The sequence below is a fragment of the Meriones unguiculatus genome, chromosome 9 (genome assembly GCF_030254825.1).
Source record: "Meriones unguiculatus strain TT.TT164.6M chromosome 9, Bangor_MerUng_6.1, whole genome shotgun sequence".
NCBI lineage: Eukaryota > Metazoa > Chordata > Mammalia > Rodentia > Muridae > Meriones > Meriones unguiculatus.
In genome coordinates this window covers 115272031-115289671 of record NC_083357.1, presented here as the reverse complement: position 1 = coordinate 115289671, position 17641 = coordinate 115272031, and the positions used below count along the sequence as shown (strand labels likewise).

At 49.7% G+C, this 17641-nt stretch overlaps 1 protein-coding gene across 2 annotated transcripts in view; it reads left to right on the top strand.

The window, feature by feature from the left end:
• Nucleotides 1-17641, top strand: part of Abcc4 (ATP binding cassette subfamily C member 4) — a 212594-nt gene that overhangs the window by 58235 nt on the left and 136718 nt on the right. For both annotated transcript variants that reach the window (XM_021637101.2, XM_021637102.2), the window contains exons 5-8: nucleotides 8982-9071; nucleotides 10178-10341; nucleotides 11516-11641; nucleotides 13205-13454. In XM_021637101.2, the coding sequence (XP_021492776.1) occupies nucleotides 8982-9071; nucleotides 10178-10341; nucleotides 11516-11641; nucleotides 13205-13454 (630 nt within the window). The remainder of the gene's footprint in view (nucleotides 1-8981; nucleotides 9072-10177; nucleotides 10342-11515; nucleotides 11642-13204; nucleotides 13455-17641) is intronic.

The window sequence follows — 17641 nt, the reverse complement described above, 5'->3', positions numbered from 1 at the left end:
TTTTCTATTAGCCCAAGGAAAGGCCTCATAAATCTGTATATTAAACTTGCATCCCAGGGAACGTTTGGAACATGCTGTCTTGGAGGACAGTATCAGGCACAGCGGTTGAAGGTGTGTGGGGACAGATGTGGCCTCCTGGAAAGGTGTGCTACAACATGAAGTCTGTGTTCTTTCGGCAGTGTGCACACTGAAGTCCCAGTTAGTGATGTTAAAGGCTTTCGATACAAAAGCTTCACTGAGCTGAAGTGAATCTCCGTCCTCTTTCAGTATTTTAAGGTATCTTTCTGGGTTTAGGGTTTGTAGTTAGTGGTAATTTCCTTTTCGGTCTTCAAAGGTACTTGGTTTGTTTTCAGAACATTTAAACTTCAAAAGTCACAGTACAATATACAAGGCGTGACATGGATCATTTCACCATATCAGTTACACTCACTGTATCCTGTACCCATCTCTACCATTGTCTCTGGAATCCCTTTCATCTCTCAAAACCAAATCTTTGTAGCCCTTAAGCACTGACTCCTGTTCTCCCTTCCCTCCCAGTCCCTAGTCAGAGTCATCTAATTTCTAGCTCTATGACGCAGCACACCTTGAACACCTCACTTATGTGGCCTTTCACAGGTGGTTTACGTCGCTTTGAATAGTGAACAAGGTCAGGAGTCAACAGGCCTCAGTCCCAGTGGGAAGACATGACAGTGCAGCCAGATCATTGATTGTGATGACATATCTTCAGCTCTTTTTAGAGAACAGGGAAAAGGGTTCTAAAGAATGGTCCCCGTCTGCTCTCAGCTCCGAGAAAGCACCATCTTCGCTGTTTCTTTGTCCCCGTATCGTTCTCTGAACTCCCTCAGGGGCCCATTAGTGGGGAATAGAGTCGTTTTCTTTGTCCCCATCTCTGGCAGGTCACAGATGTTGGTCCCAGCTGCTCCTTGATATGCCTCTTTCCACCCAAACAAGAAGGGAAATGTAGGTTTGGAAGAGGTGGCTTGATGAAGGCCGCGTTTCCTGAAGACGGAAACCTGTGCAGGGCCTTTCTCTTCACACCCTTGCTCTTCTTCATGGAAAGAAGAGTTAAGAGCTGGTGCTTCTGAGAAGTCTGGAACAGGGCGCAGTGTACATTACCTAGACTCATGATCTTCAGTCCATTCTTTTTCTCCTCATGGCAGAAGGAATGCTACCTAAGGATTTATCACTGACGGGTCTCTTCAAAACTTCAAAAGTGGCTTTGCAGGAGAGGAATGAGTGAGGGAAACAATTCCACAATATTAGTCTGCATTGTTGTTTATGGATTTCTGATTGGTGGACAGCCACCTGCTCAAGGGTGATGCTTTGGTAAACATAACCTTAGGGCAAAAAGTAAAATTGCACACACACACACACACACACACACACACACAGTCTCTCTCTCTGTTTCTGTCACAGTGCACGTTTGGAGGTCAGAGGACAGTTTTCGAGAATCTGTTCCAGGGACTGAACTCAGGTTGTCAGGCTTGGAAATAGCCGCTTTTACCCACAGGCTACCTCTCAGGCTCGGTATTTTCCTTTTGACTATTTAAGTAAAATTACATGCCATGCTAAGCCTGGGGTGCCATATCGCTTTTTCCAGTTGTACTTTTGGCCTGAAAGAAGGCACAGGATGGAAAAAGGAGTTGGCTTTGGGTTCATATGTCAATTTTTGTTATTAAACATGCAATTTTCCAGAAGATATAAAGTTTAAACACATTTTTATAGTTTTATATATTTAAAGACAAATCAGAAAAATATAAAGGAATTTAAAAAGATTCTAGAAGTATGACCTTCTGCCCCTTCCCTGAGAGGCATGCTTCGTTTCTGTTCTCACTAACATTCTCTTTTTGGGGATTTTCACACTGCTTTCTGCCAACTGAGCTTCACTGCTGTGGTCCTGCCTTCTCTCTTCACACGCAGTGTGGCTTTTCTTCAAACAAAGGAACTGGTGTGTGGTGGAGGCCTTTGCTGTGGGCACGTGGCTTGGAGTTGCACATCGTGTTCTTTTCCACGGCATCCCTGGAGCTGGCTAGGTTGTATGTGTTTTCTGCAGAGCCATGCTGGTGACATTCGCTCACCGGAGCACCTCTTCCTACCCCATGACCCCATTTCAGAAATGCCCCCAACTACCAGGGACATCTGAGGCCCGCTGAGATGCATAGTATTTGCATCTAGCCTCTTTTCATGCTTGTTGGACCTGGTTGGCCATGCTTTGACCTGGGCTGGAGAAGCACTGCTCCTCCCAAAGCCTTTCCAGAGGCTTTGTGGAAGCCTGATCTATGTCCTGAAAGGGGCTGAGGGGAGGGAATGTGGAAGCTTCTGGTGAATATTTCACTCTCTTGGATTTTCATGTGTGCCTGACTCTCAGCATGACCTCAGACCACGGATCTCTGGGTCTGCCCCCAAGTGGAACCAGAGGGGTTCCTGTGGTAATGCTGTGCTTGGATACACACTTATTCTCAGGGCCAGTCAGCTCTGCGCATGTGTGATGTCTTGCCTCTGACCTATGATGGAAGTGGGGTGAAGGAAAGCCATTGGTACCATGGGCAGGGGAATATTGCATCCTTCAGAGATAGACAGATTTGCTAGCCATGGACAGTTAGATAAAAATAAAACATAATAGACGAGACCCTGAGAAGCCCTCCAGGTGCAGACTGTTGGATTATGGAGATGGCAGGTTGTTGGTTTTGTCTATACTTTTGCATTTCCTTGAGTCAGTTTCCCTCTACCAAATGAGGGAGCAAGACTGACCTCGTGAGACAATTCCTCCACTGTGTTCATGCTGCAGGAGGATATTGGCCAGTTCTGGGCCCTCTGAAAACCAGCATGACCATCTTTAGATTGCGCAATCACGAAGTGGGTGTGGCAGTGTTGGTAAACATCTCCAGCCAAGGATACTGGAAAAGTACAGGTGGTGTTGTGCTTCAGTGAGCCAGGAATAGCCATCTTAGCTGCCTCTTGCGCTAATGCTTCATTTACCTGGAAGCCACATAGGTGACAAGCGGGGTCATGAGCTGTAAATGCTGAAAGTCCCTCAGTTGTTTACAGTCCACCTGACCTGCTGGTCTCAAAGTGAGCAATGGGGGATAGTGCGGTGGCAGTCTAAGGGCGGGGGTCAGCCTGACAGCAAGAGGTGAACACGGAGAGAATGTGCAGAATCCGGACACCCAGGGTGCTGTGGGAGGAGCCCCACCCGGAGGGTGGCTGACACTGGCCACAGTGGGTTGCTGAGGCCTCTGTGATGTGATGATGGTGAAGTGCTCTCTGTTTGGGCAGGACTATTAGACAAGGGTTTTCTGGGGGCTTCTTGGGATGGTGGCCGGATGGTCTGTTAGTTACGTGTCTGTGCTGCAGCGGAGTGCCCGGCTAGAGCACCTTAAAGAGGAAAGGAAGGTGGATTTCTGCTCACAGTTGGAGAGTAGAGTCCACTGCAAAGGGAAGGCTTGGTGACGGGAGTGACAGGTGACAGGAGAGTGGCAGGAGCGATGGTGAAAGGAGGGTGACAGGAGTGGTGGTGACAGGATGGTGACAGAAGGGTGACAGGAGCGATGGTCACAGGAAGAGCGATGGTGACAGGAGGGTGACAGGAGTGGTGGTGACAGGACGGTGACAGAAGGGTGACAGGAGCGATGGTCACAGGAAGAGCGATGGTGGCAGGAGCGATGGTGACAGGGTTACAGGAGCGATGGTGACAGGGTTACAGGAGCGATGGTGAAAGGAGAGTGACAGGAGTGGTGGTGACAGGACGGTGACAGAAGGTGGTGACAGGAGCGATGGTCACAGGAAAAGCAGTGGTGACGGGAGGGTTACAGGAGCGATGGGCAGCGCATGGTGCTGGCAGTCAGGGAACAGAGAGAGATGAGGAGGGATGGTCAGTCAGCTTTCCTTGCTATGCCGTCCAGCAGCACAGGCCGTAGGATGCTGCTGCTCACGCAGAGGGTGGCCCACATCAGTCACCTCGATCTAGAAAATCCATCACAGACAAGCCAGATGTCGGCTTCCACGAATACTTCTGAGTCTTATCAGTCAAGGCCAGTCCTCACAGATTCCTGCAGGGAAAGCACACTCCACCCCTCTGCAGAAGTCACTTCCAGGGAATCGGAGGACAGCTGACCTCACACTGCCCCTGTGGATACATGGTGTTCATACATGCGAGCTGAGGTTTTGCATTTCCTACTTACTGCTGAAAGTAATCCAGACAGAAAAGACAGTTTGCCAAATGAATGGGAGCTACTGTGTGCTGCTTCACTTTTTACATTATTTTTATTTATATGTATGACTGTGTGCCTACTTGTCTGTGTGGTTCCTCATGCATGCCAGTGCCCTCAGAGGCCAGGAGAGGGCATCACATCCTCTGGGGCTGGCATTGCAGGGGGTTATGAGCCACCCCAGGAAATGAGCCTAGGTCCATGTGTGAGTGAGTGTGTGAGTGTGTGTGTGAGTGTGTGTGTGTGTGTGAGTGTGTGTGTGTGTGTGTGTGAGTGTGTGAGTGTGTGTGTGAGTGTGTGTGAGTGTGTGTGTGTGTGAGTGTGAGTGTGTGTGTGAGTGTGTGTGTGTGAGTGTGTGTGTGTGTGTGTGAGTGTGTGTGTGTGAGTGTGAGTGTGTGTGTGAGTGTGTGTGAGCGTGAGTGTGTGTGTGAGTGTGTGTGTGAGTGTGTGTGAGTGTGAGTGTGTGAGTGTGTGTGTGTGTGTGTGTGTGTGTGTGTGTAGTAGGTGCAGTTCTGATGATTGGTGGTGAGAGCCCATCCCCACTCCGTCATCTCCTGATCCACTCACTGCTTTTTACCAGGCCTGACCATGAGGTGCCTGAGCATAGTCCTTCCATTTTCATTCTTGATGATCACTGAGATTCTTCGGTATGCACAGTAACATTTCCTCCCAAGTTTGGGAATTCTAGTCCCGTCCCCATCCCCCCACTTCTGCCGCATCGCCTTTCCAGCGCTGGAGTCAAAGCCTTGGACATGGCAGGCACACGCTGTGTCGCCAAGCCTGGCCTCAGCCCTAGTGACTCTTTCTGAGGACAGTTTCTTAGCTGTCTCTTTGGGAGTCTGACCAGATCGTGTGGTACTCTCTCCTAGCACTCTGCACATTTTGTTCTTATCTTTCCATCTTGTCCTCCCTCCCAGCTCCATCTTTGTTCTTCAGATCGTAAATTATAGAAATAAGAGCATAGTTTTGTAATGCCAGATACTTGGGAGGCCAAAGCAGGGTGGTTCCAAGTTCAAGGCCAGACTGGGCAATTTAGTGAGATCTTGTCTCAAAATAAAAAGTAAGATGCGAGTTTAGGATGACAAACCAATAATGAGATTGCCAACCATGTGTGAAGTTCTGGGTTTGAATTCCAGTTACCATCCCACACCCGCATGCGCGTGTGCTTGTGCGCGCGCGCGCATACACACACACACACACACACACACACACACACACACATCTGTTACATATATTAGTTATTCTGGAAATAGGCCAACTGAAACCAATGTTAATTGGTAACTTAAAACATTCAGGTGTATATTTTCAGGTCTAGAAGACTGTTTTGTTCTTTCTGATGGTGTCCATTTCTCTTGTAAAATCACCCATCTATCCACTCGTCGTAATCATGTTTCTACTCCGTAAACATGTGAAAGCAACTGTTTTGTGTTTCTGTGCTCCTATGAGCTGGCTATGTGCATCTCTGTGCGACAGCCCTTCTGGGATTATGGGCCACTGGTGTTTCTTTTTTCCTTTGCCTGTGTAATAATCTCTCTGCCGTGTTGAGTTGGGAGTGATACTGTCAGGAGTCTGGATTGCAGGGTGTTGGTTTCCTACCAGTATGGTTTTGTCTCTCTTGGGTATCTCAGCTGTAGGGCAGCTATTTCCACTCTGGACTCAGTCCAAGGACCTGGCCAAGTCTGTAGACAGATCTTTATCTCTGATGTAGCCTTCCTGGCATCCTTATTGAATGGCCCGTGCAGTCAGGAGGAAGCCTGGTGTCTCCTAGCCATGCTGAACTCAGACCCCCGCTCTGGCACTCAGCCTGCCAAAGAGCCCTTGGCAAAGAGCCGTTGGTAAATCCCTACCGAAAATCCTGGGCCTGTCCTCTGTGGCTGTGACCCACAAATTCCAGGTGCTTCTTGTGTTCAGAGTGGACCGCTCTTTCCCTCAGCCTGGGGAATGCACTCCTGCTTGGGCAGAAAGGTGGTGAGTCTGTAACCACTCCTGCCTGCTTCCTCCCCTCAGGGCTCACAGCCCTGCAGTGCCTGTGGGCAGAGCCTGGGGCCAGCTGCGTCCTGTGCTGTCCAAACTGATAGCAAGGTCAGCAGACCTGCAAAAGTCAGTCACTCTTTGATGAAGGCCAGAGCCCGTCACTTGTGTCTGTGACCCGTCTTCCTGACTGATCATGTTAAAGGCAGGCCACTGTTTTTTTCCTGCTCCGGCTGGAGTATGACAGATTTTTTTTTTTTTAAACAAACAAAGCAAAACATAACTAGATTTTGGGACTGATTGACAGTTCTGGTTAACTTCTGGTAACATCTGCTACAGGCTGAGTGTCTGAGTTTCCACACCCGGGCTTTCCTTCCTTGTGTTATAGATGTGCTTAATGACAGTCGCTCTGCCCACGAGAGGGTCTTGTCTTTCTCACAGATTGTCACGGGTGTCGCTGGTGCCTCCTTGCTGTCAGCGCTCACCGCTGATGCACGTGGTCAGTCGAGCTGTATGCCACGGTTCTGGGGCACACCTGGTTGTCATCTTACTTTAACTATTAGAATTAGGGTATCAAGGCTGGCTGTGATGCCACGTATCTTTCATCCCAGCATTTGGGAGGTAGAGGCAGGTGGATCTTTGTGAGTTCAAGGCCAGCCTGGCCTACATAGTCAGGCTGTGCTATGGAGCCTAGCACATTCTGCAACCATGGCTTATGTGTTAAACCTCTTAACAGAAAGAGCAACTTCTTCAGGACGAAGGTTCTTGTTTATCCCCAAGTCTAAGTGGGGCATGAAGTTCATGCTGGATGAATGAAAATCTGAAAAGGGTGTGTGTGTGTGTGTGTTTGTGTATGTGTGTGTATTTTTTGCAGAAACTGGAAGAAAGGGGCTTGAAGCTGTGTTTTAGCATCAAGGTAGAAAAGAGCATTCAACAGAAAATGGTACAATATATTCCAAGTTTTATTAGATTTTCTTTTCTTGAAAACATTTTTTTTTCCTCTCGTATACTGTGCTCTAATTATGGCTCTTCTTCCCTCTTTCCTCCCAGCTCCTCCCCACCTCTCCCACCATTCATATTTACCCCCTTTCCATCTCTCATTTGAAAACAATCAGGTTTCTAAGGGATAACAATAAAACAGAACAAGACAAAACAAACGCTTCTGAGTAGGACAGAACAAACAGAAGCAAAAGAGCCAAGAAAAGGCACAAAAAATAGATAGAGACACAGAGACCCATTGGTTCACACACTCAGAAATTCCATAAAAACACAATACCAGAAGCCTAAATATCTGTGGGCTTAAAAGACAAGAAAAAGAAACACATAAATAATAAAAGGATTTAAAAAGTAAGCAGACAATAAAAGACGACACTTTGAGACAAGGAACCTGCAAAGATGCCATTAGTTGGCTTGCTGTTGGCCACCCTCTCCTGCTGCTCCCGTGGACTCCTGTTCAGAGCGCTTGTTTTCCCAGTGAGACTCCTGCAGAGAACACAGCTTCCGGGTTAGGGATCGGGCCTGTGTCCATGTCTCCCAGCTTGGCAATCCCGCCGGGTGCAGACCTGTGGACTGCGCTCCTGTATACTTTAACATTTTCATTACATTTTTTTGAGAAATTCATTCATGTATATGAGGTATCTCCATCATATTCACCCCTACTCTTTCCTAACTCCTCCCAGATCCATTCCCACCCTTTCCCAACTTCCTGTCCTCTTTTTTTCTTTTCTGACTCTCCAGTGCCAGTTTGTGCTTTCCATGTCCTCACAGGCGCCATCCACCAGGTATTCCTTTTCTCTTTCTTGCCTTGCTGGTCTGTGCCTAGGCTAACCCTGAACTTCCTGTGGTCCTCCTGTCTCTGTCTTCCAAGTGTGGGGAATTACGGGCGGGTGCCCCTTTGCTGGGCTATCTTATGCCTGGTCACGTGTGTTCCCATGGATTTACTGTGTGTTAGTGGTTTTGCCTGTGTCTTGCTCTCTCCTTTGCAGCTGCCTGTTGCCCGCACTCCTACCCCAGTCTCTTCATCTGGGAATGTGGCACACTCTAACTTAAAAACAAAGCAAACTGCTCTCTTTCAGGCTTCAGCTCCTTCCCACCTACTTTCCAAGCCCAGCGTTGGTGTTCTCCACTTAGCTGCCCCCACGTTCCTCTCCTCTGTACTTCTCATATACCCGTCCTTTGTCCCCGGAAGCTGTTCCTTCCCTGTGTGGTCTCCTGCCCACCATGCTGGAGAAGGAACCCTTTCCTCCATGTCTGTCCGATGCACGGCTGCTCGAGCCCTCAGGACTACTGAGTCACAGGTCCGTTGTTGTCCCTGGAGATGAAATCTGTGTCTCATCAATCGTGGGTCTTCCTGGGCCTCTGGGTCCTCTCCCTGGCAGATATGCAGTAAAGGGGTGCTGTTTCACTTTCATTTGTGAGACTCTGAGACCAGTGAGGGCCCATTTGCATATACAGGAGGAGGCCAAGACCTTGAATTAATAGTGGATTCAATATTTATAATCCAAATCATATCATTTTTTTCCCTCCTTTCACAATCCTCCTACTGAATTGGTTCAAAACTGTGTTGGTAGGCTGTGAAGTGTAAGCTGACATACATTGGGTGAGCTGGGGCTTTTCTCCTGCTTCCGTCAGCCTGTGGCCGTCCCTGGAGGATACCGCTGTCAGTGCCAGCCATGAGGACCGTCATCATGAGTCATCTTGGCTTCCGTCCCGGCAGACCCCATGAAAATATGTGTCTCTTTTCTGTGCTTGGCAGAGTGTCATTACAGGATCCGATTCCCCACTCTGCTCATCTTTTTCCAGGCAATGCGCTTAAGTAACTCAGCCATGGGGAAGACAACCACAGGTCAGATAGTCAACCTGCTGTCCAACGACGTGAACAAATTTGACCAGGTACGTTCCATCTCTGTCAGTGCCTGCCCAAACCTCCTTTTTTCTCTTTGACCTGTTGGAATGAGAGGGTTCTGGTGTAGACTGGGGTTTTCTGACCAGGTACATTCCATCTCTGTCAGTGCCTGCCCAAACCTCCTTTTTCTCTTTGACCTGTTGGAATGAGAGGGTTCTGGTGTAGACTGGGGTTTTCTGAAATTGTGCCATGGGTACTTTGAAGCCGCATCTGTGGAGAGCATAGATGTCGTAGATGTGCTGGTCCTGTGGAGTCTAGCTGTTTTTCCGATGTTGCCTGCATGTCTACAGGAAGTACGCAGAGAGCGGTATTCACCCCAAGTTTATTAATGTGATAATAGTGGGGGGCTGCCCCCTCCTAACCTTTAGCACATGGCCATGCAGCAGCCAGCTGATTGGCTTTCTCCTTTTCTAAGGGCAAAGCCTCGGAGGGCAGGCGTGTCTAGGACAGCCCGTCCATGTGGTCCCTGGTTCATAGGAACACGCTGACAAGTCGCATCACTTAGTGATACCTAGCGACGTTCACAGCTCTCTAGCCCACAGCTGTGTTTAAATACTTACCTCATAGATTGATCATTCTGGCTTCCGGTCGGCTCTCTGTTACACAGCAAGCACCCCCTTTTCAGATTTTCATTCATCCAGCATGAACTTCATGCCCCGCTTAGACTTGGGGATAAACAAGAACCTTCGTCCTGAAGAAGTTGCTCTTTCTGTTAAGAGGTTTAACACATAAGCCATGGCTGCAGAATGTGCACAGGCTTTTCTGCGGTGTGGGGGGACCCAGGGGAGATGGGGTTCAGTGATGGGGCAGAGGGCATTCTGGGGAGTGCTGCTGTAACACGTGAGGAAAAACAAAGTTGGGTCATCTCAGGGATGGGCCTATAACGGCCCACAGTCAACTGTCCACCGGACAAGCGGAGTGTCTGCAGCGAGTGCCTGATTCTGCCTCAGCAGACTGAAGCCTGCTGTAACCTGACTCTGTTTGGCTTCTCATCTTCTTGCTTGGAGAGTAATGTTTCCGGCATGCGTTTATACTGGTCCTGTTTTATTTACAGTATGCGTTATTTAAGTATGCATTGGCTTTGTATCCACAGGTGACAATCTTCTTGCACTTCCTGTGGGCGGGGCCACTGCAGGCCATTGCGGTGACCATCCTTCTCTGGGTGGAAATAGGAATCTCCTGTCTGGCGGGCCTGGCCGTTCTGGTCATTCTTCTGCCTCTGCAGAGCTGTATCGGGAAGCTGTTTTCGTCACTACGGTAAGGGGGATGCTGGACCAGAACCGTGTCCTGTTGGGGAACAGTAGCCACCTGCCTGAGGCTGCTTCCCCGAAGCAAAATAAACGCACCTCATATTCTCTGGGTACATGTGCTGCCAGCTCTTCAGGCGTGACTGGGGTGGGGTGGGGGAGTACCCCGGCCAGGAGCCGAGGGCTGGTCTTCAGAGGGGAAAGGGAAGGCTTAGGCTCCCCCTAGCGTGGTTTCAGCGTAGCCCCATAGAGAGGTCCATGTACAGAGGTTAAACACTAAGTGATGGAGCGGGTGCACATGTGCCTCGGTGTGGATATGCAGGTCAGAGGACAGCTTGAAGAAGCGTTTCTCTTCTTGCACTGTGTGGGTCTCAGGGGTGGAACTCAGATCATCATACTTGGCAGGGCGGGGTCTTAGCTGCTGAGCCAGCTCATGGTCCCGATCCAAATGTCCCCCAGATTCCGTCCACACTGCATGTTTTGGAGCTGTTCTCAGATGTGCACATGTGTGCGCTGTGTTTGCTCCAGTATTTGCAGTAGGCGTGGGGTCCATCTTAACAGAGCTTTCCAGAAGTCTCACCTTCCTAGCAGTGTGTGTATCAGAAAAATGGCTGCTGACAAACACTCAAGGTGATGGTGACGTGACTGTGACCTGAAGCAGGTAGCAAGAGTCAGAGCATGTCTCCATGGACGCCTCTGGAAGGGGGTGCGGGCGATGCCGTGCTGGGATGGCACCAGGCCCCTCTCTTCCGGGTCTGTGCTCTGTGTGGTGTCGGAGACCCAGTTCTGGTGCTCCTAAAACTCTGAAGCTCGTTTGCTCGCTCTTTTCCCAACGGATGAACAAGCGCGTCTGCTCCACAGCCGTCCCGTTCCTGCCACCTGTCAGCTGTGTCAGACCTCGGTGTTCCGTTGCCCTCCTCTCCCCTCCCACCTGGGTGGTTGTGTCGCAATTGTTTGGGGGTTTTCCTCAGCAAACATTGAGAAGTCAGAGCTGGCAGACTGGCTGATTTCTCAGGTGGCCTTCTGTGTGTATGCTGTGGGGGGGGGGGGGGCCTCCCCGTGCTGCGGGGGACGCAGGAGCTGCAGGGACCACCCAGGACTCCGGGTCCCTGAGTGTGCCTGGGACTGATACACGAAGGTTGGCTGCCCCCGCTGTGCTCATCTGTCACATCTGTCCCCCTCAGGAGTAAAACTGCGGCTTTCACTGATGCCAGGATCAGGACCATGAATGAAGTCATAACAGGCATGAGGATAATAAAGATGTACGCCTGGGAGAAGTCATTTGCTGACCTCATTACCCATCTGAGAAAGTAAGGCGTGTGGGCCGCACCACGGCACGCTTTCCTAGCTCCTAACTTCACTGAGTGAATTTAGGGTTCGTTTTGTCTCCCTGGTAACTCACCTCAGATGTGGTGTGTCACCCGGGAGTGTGGCAGTAGGTTAAGTATGATGACCGGGGCATCGTTTTAAACTGGGCTCCTGTGTACCGTTATTCCTAGGCAAAGAATGCAGCTCTCATTCGCTCTGTGTGTCCGTCGTCTGTCTGTCTTTCTCACTCTCACTTTGGTTTTACGGTGCTGGGGATTGAGCCCGGGATTGGCATGCTCTAGGCAAGCATCACATTTTATACCACTGAGCCGCATAGCCGGCCTTCAAATGTACATTTGCATTTGCAAAATGGAGTTCATATATTTCTGAGTACATGTAGAGGCTTTTTCTGTCCTTTCTCCAGCTTCCTCCAAGCATGCCACTTGCTACCCATGCCCCATGAAGCTTCGTGCCAGCTGTTTCTGTCTAGAACTTTGGGAAAAATATCACAGTTTTAGGGGTGCGATCCTCTCCTGAGCTCATGGAGGAGAGAGGCTGCATCTCATTCATCTTTTGGTCGCCTGGAAGGTTCCTGGCCCAGGACTTAAGCTTTATGTATGCTGGCTGAATGCATTTGCCTGAGTCCTTGTTAGGATCCACCCACAGTGCCCCATGCTGTTACCCTGCATGACTAGCAGTGCTGCACGCCGGCTGAATGCATTGCTACCCTGCACCTCAGCAGTGGTGCAAGCTGGCTGAATGCATGTTACCCTGCATCTCTAGCAGGGTTTGGTTGCATGGGGAAAGTGGTTTTTCAGTGTTCTTTGCGGCTTACCAAAGCTGTCCCCAGGGTATGTGCTAGCAACTGTTGCTGTAACGTCACAGCTCATTTAAAAATTATTTATTGCACATATGTATACATGGGTAAGGAGGCCAGAGGTCTACCTCAGGTACTGTTCCTCAGGAGCCATCCACACTGGGAAGTGGGGCCCAGTGATTCAGCTAGGCTGCCCAAGGGACCTGCCTGTCTTTGTCTCCCCAGTGCTAGAGGTGGAGAGTCAATTTGGGTCACTCTGGGTACATTTTACAACGAGCTCCAGCTAATGCATTCTGCTAGCACTCCCAAATGCGAGTCCTGGGTCCGGCCCTTCCCGATGGCAGAAGAGTGAGTGAGGCACAGCCGTGTTCTCTGTGAGCCCAGCACCCTGCTGCAGGAGAGACCAGCACCCCCACAACTTAGGTCCCAAGGCCTCAGGCAGAAATGTCTGCCACAGAGCTTCATGGGGAAGTGTAGACTAAACTCACGCAAGCCCGAGACTCCTGGCCCCATAGGGCGTGGGGAAGTGTAGACTCCTGCAAGCCCATCACACCTGGCCCCTCGTGGGGCTGCTGCGACCAGACTCAAGGCCTTGTGCTTGCCCGGAAGCCTTCGCAGACTGAGCCGTCTCTCCTGTCCCCATGGGCAGACTACCTTGATGTGTGTGTCCAACAAGGGTCCTCATGTGTGTGACGTCGTCATCTCTATTTGAAAATCTATCTATGTGTATATATTTTCTCTTTTCCAGGAAGGAAATTTCCAAGATCCTGGGCAGCTCCTACCTCAGAGGGATGAACATGGCGTCATTCTTCATTGCAAACAAAGTCATCCTGTTTGTGACCTTCACTACCTACGTGCTGCTTGGCAATGAGATCACGGCCAGCCGCGTGTTTGTGGCGATGACTCTGTATGGTGCTGTTCGCCTGACAGTCACGCTCTTCTTCCCCTCAGCCATCGAGAGAGTGTCAGAGACAGTCGTCAGCATTCGGAGGATCAAGGTTTGTGTGAAGTACAACTGTAATGGTGGCGGGGGTCTTTTATTTAATGTCAGTGAGTCATCCTGTGAACAACAAGCTGTTGGTCAATCCAAAATGGTGTGTATGTCCTGGTCTTAGGTATAGTGCGCTGAAAGTCTGGAAGAGTTCCTGATCATTTGTGGGCGCAACAGGGCTCCTGATAGATGAGTGCAGGAGCAAAGGAATTGTGCCCAGCAGGAGAATCGAACAAATCTCACCTTTAGTGCTTCGGTTCTCACCTTCCTAACTTCTCGACCCTTTAATACAGCTTCTCATGTTGTGGTGACCCCCAACCATAAAATTATTTCGTTGCTACTTCATAACTGTAATTTTTGCTATTGTTATGAATTGTAATGTAAATATCCGATATGCAGGGGTCTCGACACAGATTGAGAGCTGCTGTACACTCCTTGGGCAGCTAGGCAGAGAGGACTCTCCCCCCAGAGAGGCAGGGGCCTGAACCAGACAAACTCTTGTTTAAAAATAGTTCTTTCCTTCTCAGCTGTTTGCTTGCTCCTGCCTGACTCTGCCTTTCCCCTCCAGTCTGCTTTTTTCTTCTTCTTCTAAGAGCCCCTTTCCAGCAGGCATTTCCCTCGGCCACTCTGTTGATTCCTTCCACACTCACCGTTGCCTTTTCTGTGTAGCCACTTCTGAGACCCTGACTGCTAGTGGCAGATTGTTGGTATAACCCTGACACTGTTCTGGAACCTAACGGGTGCTGAGTGTTGGTGAATGTGTCTAAGATAAGTGGGTGAGTGTGCGGTGCTGAGAGAGGCCTGGGTACAAACTCTGTTTTGTTTCTGGTTCTCAGTGGTGTTGGTTGTCTAGTACCAGATTTCCATTGAACTTAGTGACCTTGGGGAGGGTTCAAAGGGCAGGGGGAAGGGCTTGCTGTAAAAGCCTGGAGGTTTTTGGTTTTTTTTTTACCTTGAAGTTTCTGGAAAAAAAAAAAATTTCCCTCAAAGTATCACTTGGCGTTCTTGGCCTAAGTTGTGCACCAGTGTCACTCCCCAAAGCTGACACTGAGAGGAGAGGGGTAGAAAGACTGTAAGGCCCAGAGGGCGGGGAGATGTGTAAGGAAAAATTGTCTTCTGGACAACGCAGCCGTTCTGCAGCTGTGTATATATGTATAAGACCTGGGAAAGACTGAGCTGGTCAGTGCGCCATTGTGGGGGGAAGAGGGTGACCCCTGAAGCTCAGCCCTCCCTGAAGAATGCTCACTGTTAACACTTGCTTGTGGAAGCTGTGCCATTTTCCTCAGCAGTGAAATTTGGCCCTTGCTCCAGGCAATGACCTCACCCACATTGTGGGTCACACAAAAAAGAAGACGTGAAAGTAGCAGGAGGGGCTGAGGGAGTGGGAAAAGGGGTAAAATGACTAAAATGAATGGTACAGGAAGCTGTCAAAGGTTATATGTAATTATTACCAGCAGAATAGACCAGTCATGTAGGCCTAGTTCAGGTCAAACAGCACTGTTGAGGTGTGGTCCATGCTGTTTCCTTAGGTTTTCTTCCTTTCTTGTACATCCTGACCCTAGCGTCATTCTCTGTCTGTGATTTTTCCACCGTGGTCTCGCACTGTGCCACTCTGCTGTAATTCTGCTGTTGCTGCCATTGCTTCCCCTGGACTTGAGAGCTACTGGTGGCTTCCACAGGTTGTCTCCTAATCGTTTGCACATGAAGCGGTCACCGGGGATTGGCACCCACACTCTGTGCTGTGCAGAGGGTGACTGTGCCCAGCTGTGCTTCTGTGTGACAGAGCTGGGATCTTGCAAGAGCTCTGGCCTCTTAAACACTATTGTTCTTACTACTGCTGAGTCCCTTTGAGGGCGCAGGATAGTTAAGCATCCAGCCTTGTAAGATGGCTTCCTGAGCGGGAGGACATTTGAACACTGGGTTTGTGGCTTTCCTGGCCACACTTTGTTCCTAACACATGTCCTTGCTCTCAGTTGTATCCCAGATCCATCTCCACTGTTGGGAATGTGCTCCATGAATTTGGCCTGGGGATCCCTCCCCGCTGCCCTATTCAGCCTTTACTGACGCACGGCTCTGGTCAGCTTTTACAGCTCTCAGCTCTCAGTGTAAGGCCGCTGGCACACAGCTCACTACCTCTGGCTGCACAGTGGATGCCGGGTCAGTGCTATCGGTAGAAATGGCGGTTACAGGAGGTGTAGAGAGCTTCTGTGACAGCAGTATACCTGGGTTCTTGTGGGGAGGAAAGGGCAGGAGGGGTGTAGGAGCCGGAGGGCCACGAATCGGTGTTCAGTGTGGTGTTTGTTGGGAGAGGTGTTTGAAGGAGGTGTTCATGGTGCCATGCCACTTTGTTAAGTTGTGTTGGGGAGTACTGGAGGAGGGAGTGGACCAGCATGAAAGTCATTGGTCAGCAGACACAGTGACCAGCTCAAAAGTCATAGCCACAGACATGACTAGTGCTCACTGGGCCTCTGCAATTGGATTCCTTCAAGAGGAGAAACTTGGAGTGAGGTAAATTGTGGTAGCATAGGGAAGAGGTGACATCGGGTCGACCATGAGAGTTTCTGAGCCAGCGAGGGCCGCTGGAGTGAGCCTTTGGAGTCTGTCCACCTGCCTCCTTGCTGGACTGCCTTGTGCAGGCTGAAAATGCCATCCTAATCTTACACAGGCTCTTGTATGGCTGGCCTGTGGGAACAGAGACAACAGGTTATGTCTTACGCTCCTGGGGTCTTTGAGTGGGAAACATAAGAAGAAAAAAAAAAATTCAGTTTTTAGCAAGGATTAAAAAAAAAAAAAAAAAAGGGGGGTGTTATAGTTGGAGTCCAAACTGTTCCATCTCACAAGACACATGTTTAAGTCTTGGCTCCCAGCTGGTGGAAGCCATCATAGGAAAGTGACAGGATCCGGGGGGCTTGACTGTTTAATGGATTAGTCCATTGGTGGCTTTGACGTCACATGGAGGTGGTGGGCATTTTCTGGTGTGAGCCCAGCTGGAGGAGGTGGGGTGCCGCGGAGAGCTTTTATGCGAGGCTGCATCTGCGTCTTCTCGTGTCGATGCCCTGGGGCCAGCGGCTCCTCCATTGCCTCTTCCTGACCCCAGGATGTTAGTGCTCATGCTGGGCCTGAAGCAGTGGCTCCAGCTAACCTTGCACAGTGCCCTCTCTGCACAGCTCGCTCTGAAACTGTAGGTCAGGTTGTTTTTTCAGCCATGAAAAGTGACTGGTCGCAGAACAGTATATCCAAATCTGCAGCGTTTGGACCGTTAGGTTAGATTCTAAACACTTAGAGGACTTTGACGTTTCAGAGTGGAGATTGCACAGTGTTGTTTCCTCACAGCTGTGCTCAGATGCAGTCTAGCTGCCTGCTCACTTAGTGATTTGCCTGTGGGTTCAGAACACGTGTGATTGTTGTTCTCAAGTAAACTGCTTGTGAGGTTTCATGTACGAACTGATGTGTGAAGCAGTCACGCTTGTGGAGGCTATAGGTGGCAGGAGAGCCGCATGCTCCCAGAAGCCTCTAGGAGACAGGTTTTTTTCTCTTGACCTAGCATCTGAGGCTGCTGGGTACCATTCCAGGTCCCAAGGCCGCATGGTTGTTTTGTACCCGTGTGTCTGCCTTTCTCATCTCATATAAAGAAGCTAGCTGTATTGGAGTTGGGGCCCACACGTGGCCTTGTCCTTGTCACATCTGAAAGGATCCTATTTCCAAATAAAGATACACTTCAAGGTTCTGGGGGTCGTAAGGACCTGAACACGGTTCTGAAGGGATGGCGTAATCTCTTTGCACTCCCATAACCAAGCTCCAGGATTTATAGATAGAAATTTGTTTTCCACAGTGCTGGGTGCCGGGAGGTTCAAGGTCAGCCATGTTTGCTCGTCTGCTTTCTGCCTGCAGGACGGTGCCTTGCCGTCCTTTGCTCTGGAGGGGGTTGGGGCGTAATGTCGTCATACAGCAGAGGATGGAAAGAGCTGGGTGCAGCGTGAAGCTCCCTCAGAAGAGCTTTGACCCCATTCACGATGGCAGAACCTATATTGTAGTGTAATCACATCTGAAAAAAAATACCCCTTAAAATTTTGTTTTTTCATACTAGGGATCAAATCCAGGTCATCGCTTAGGCTATGTAAGTACTCAGTTACAGGCTCAGGCAAGGACCCACATAATTTTTACATCACTATTAGCATTTAATTTTTTTACAAA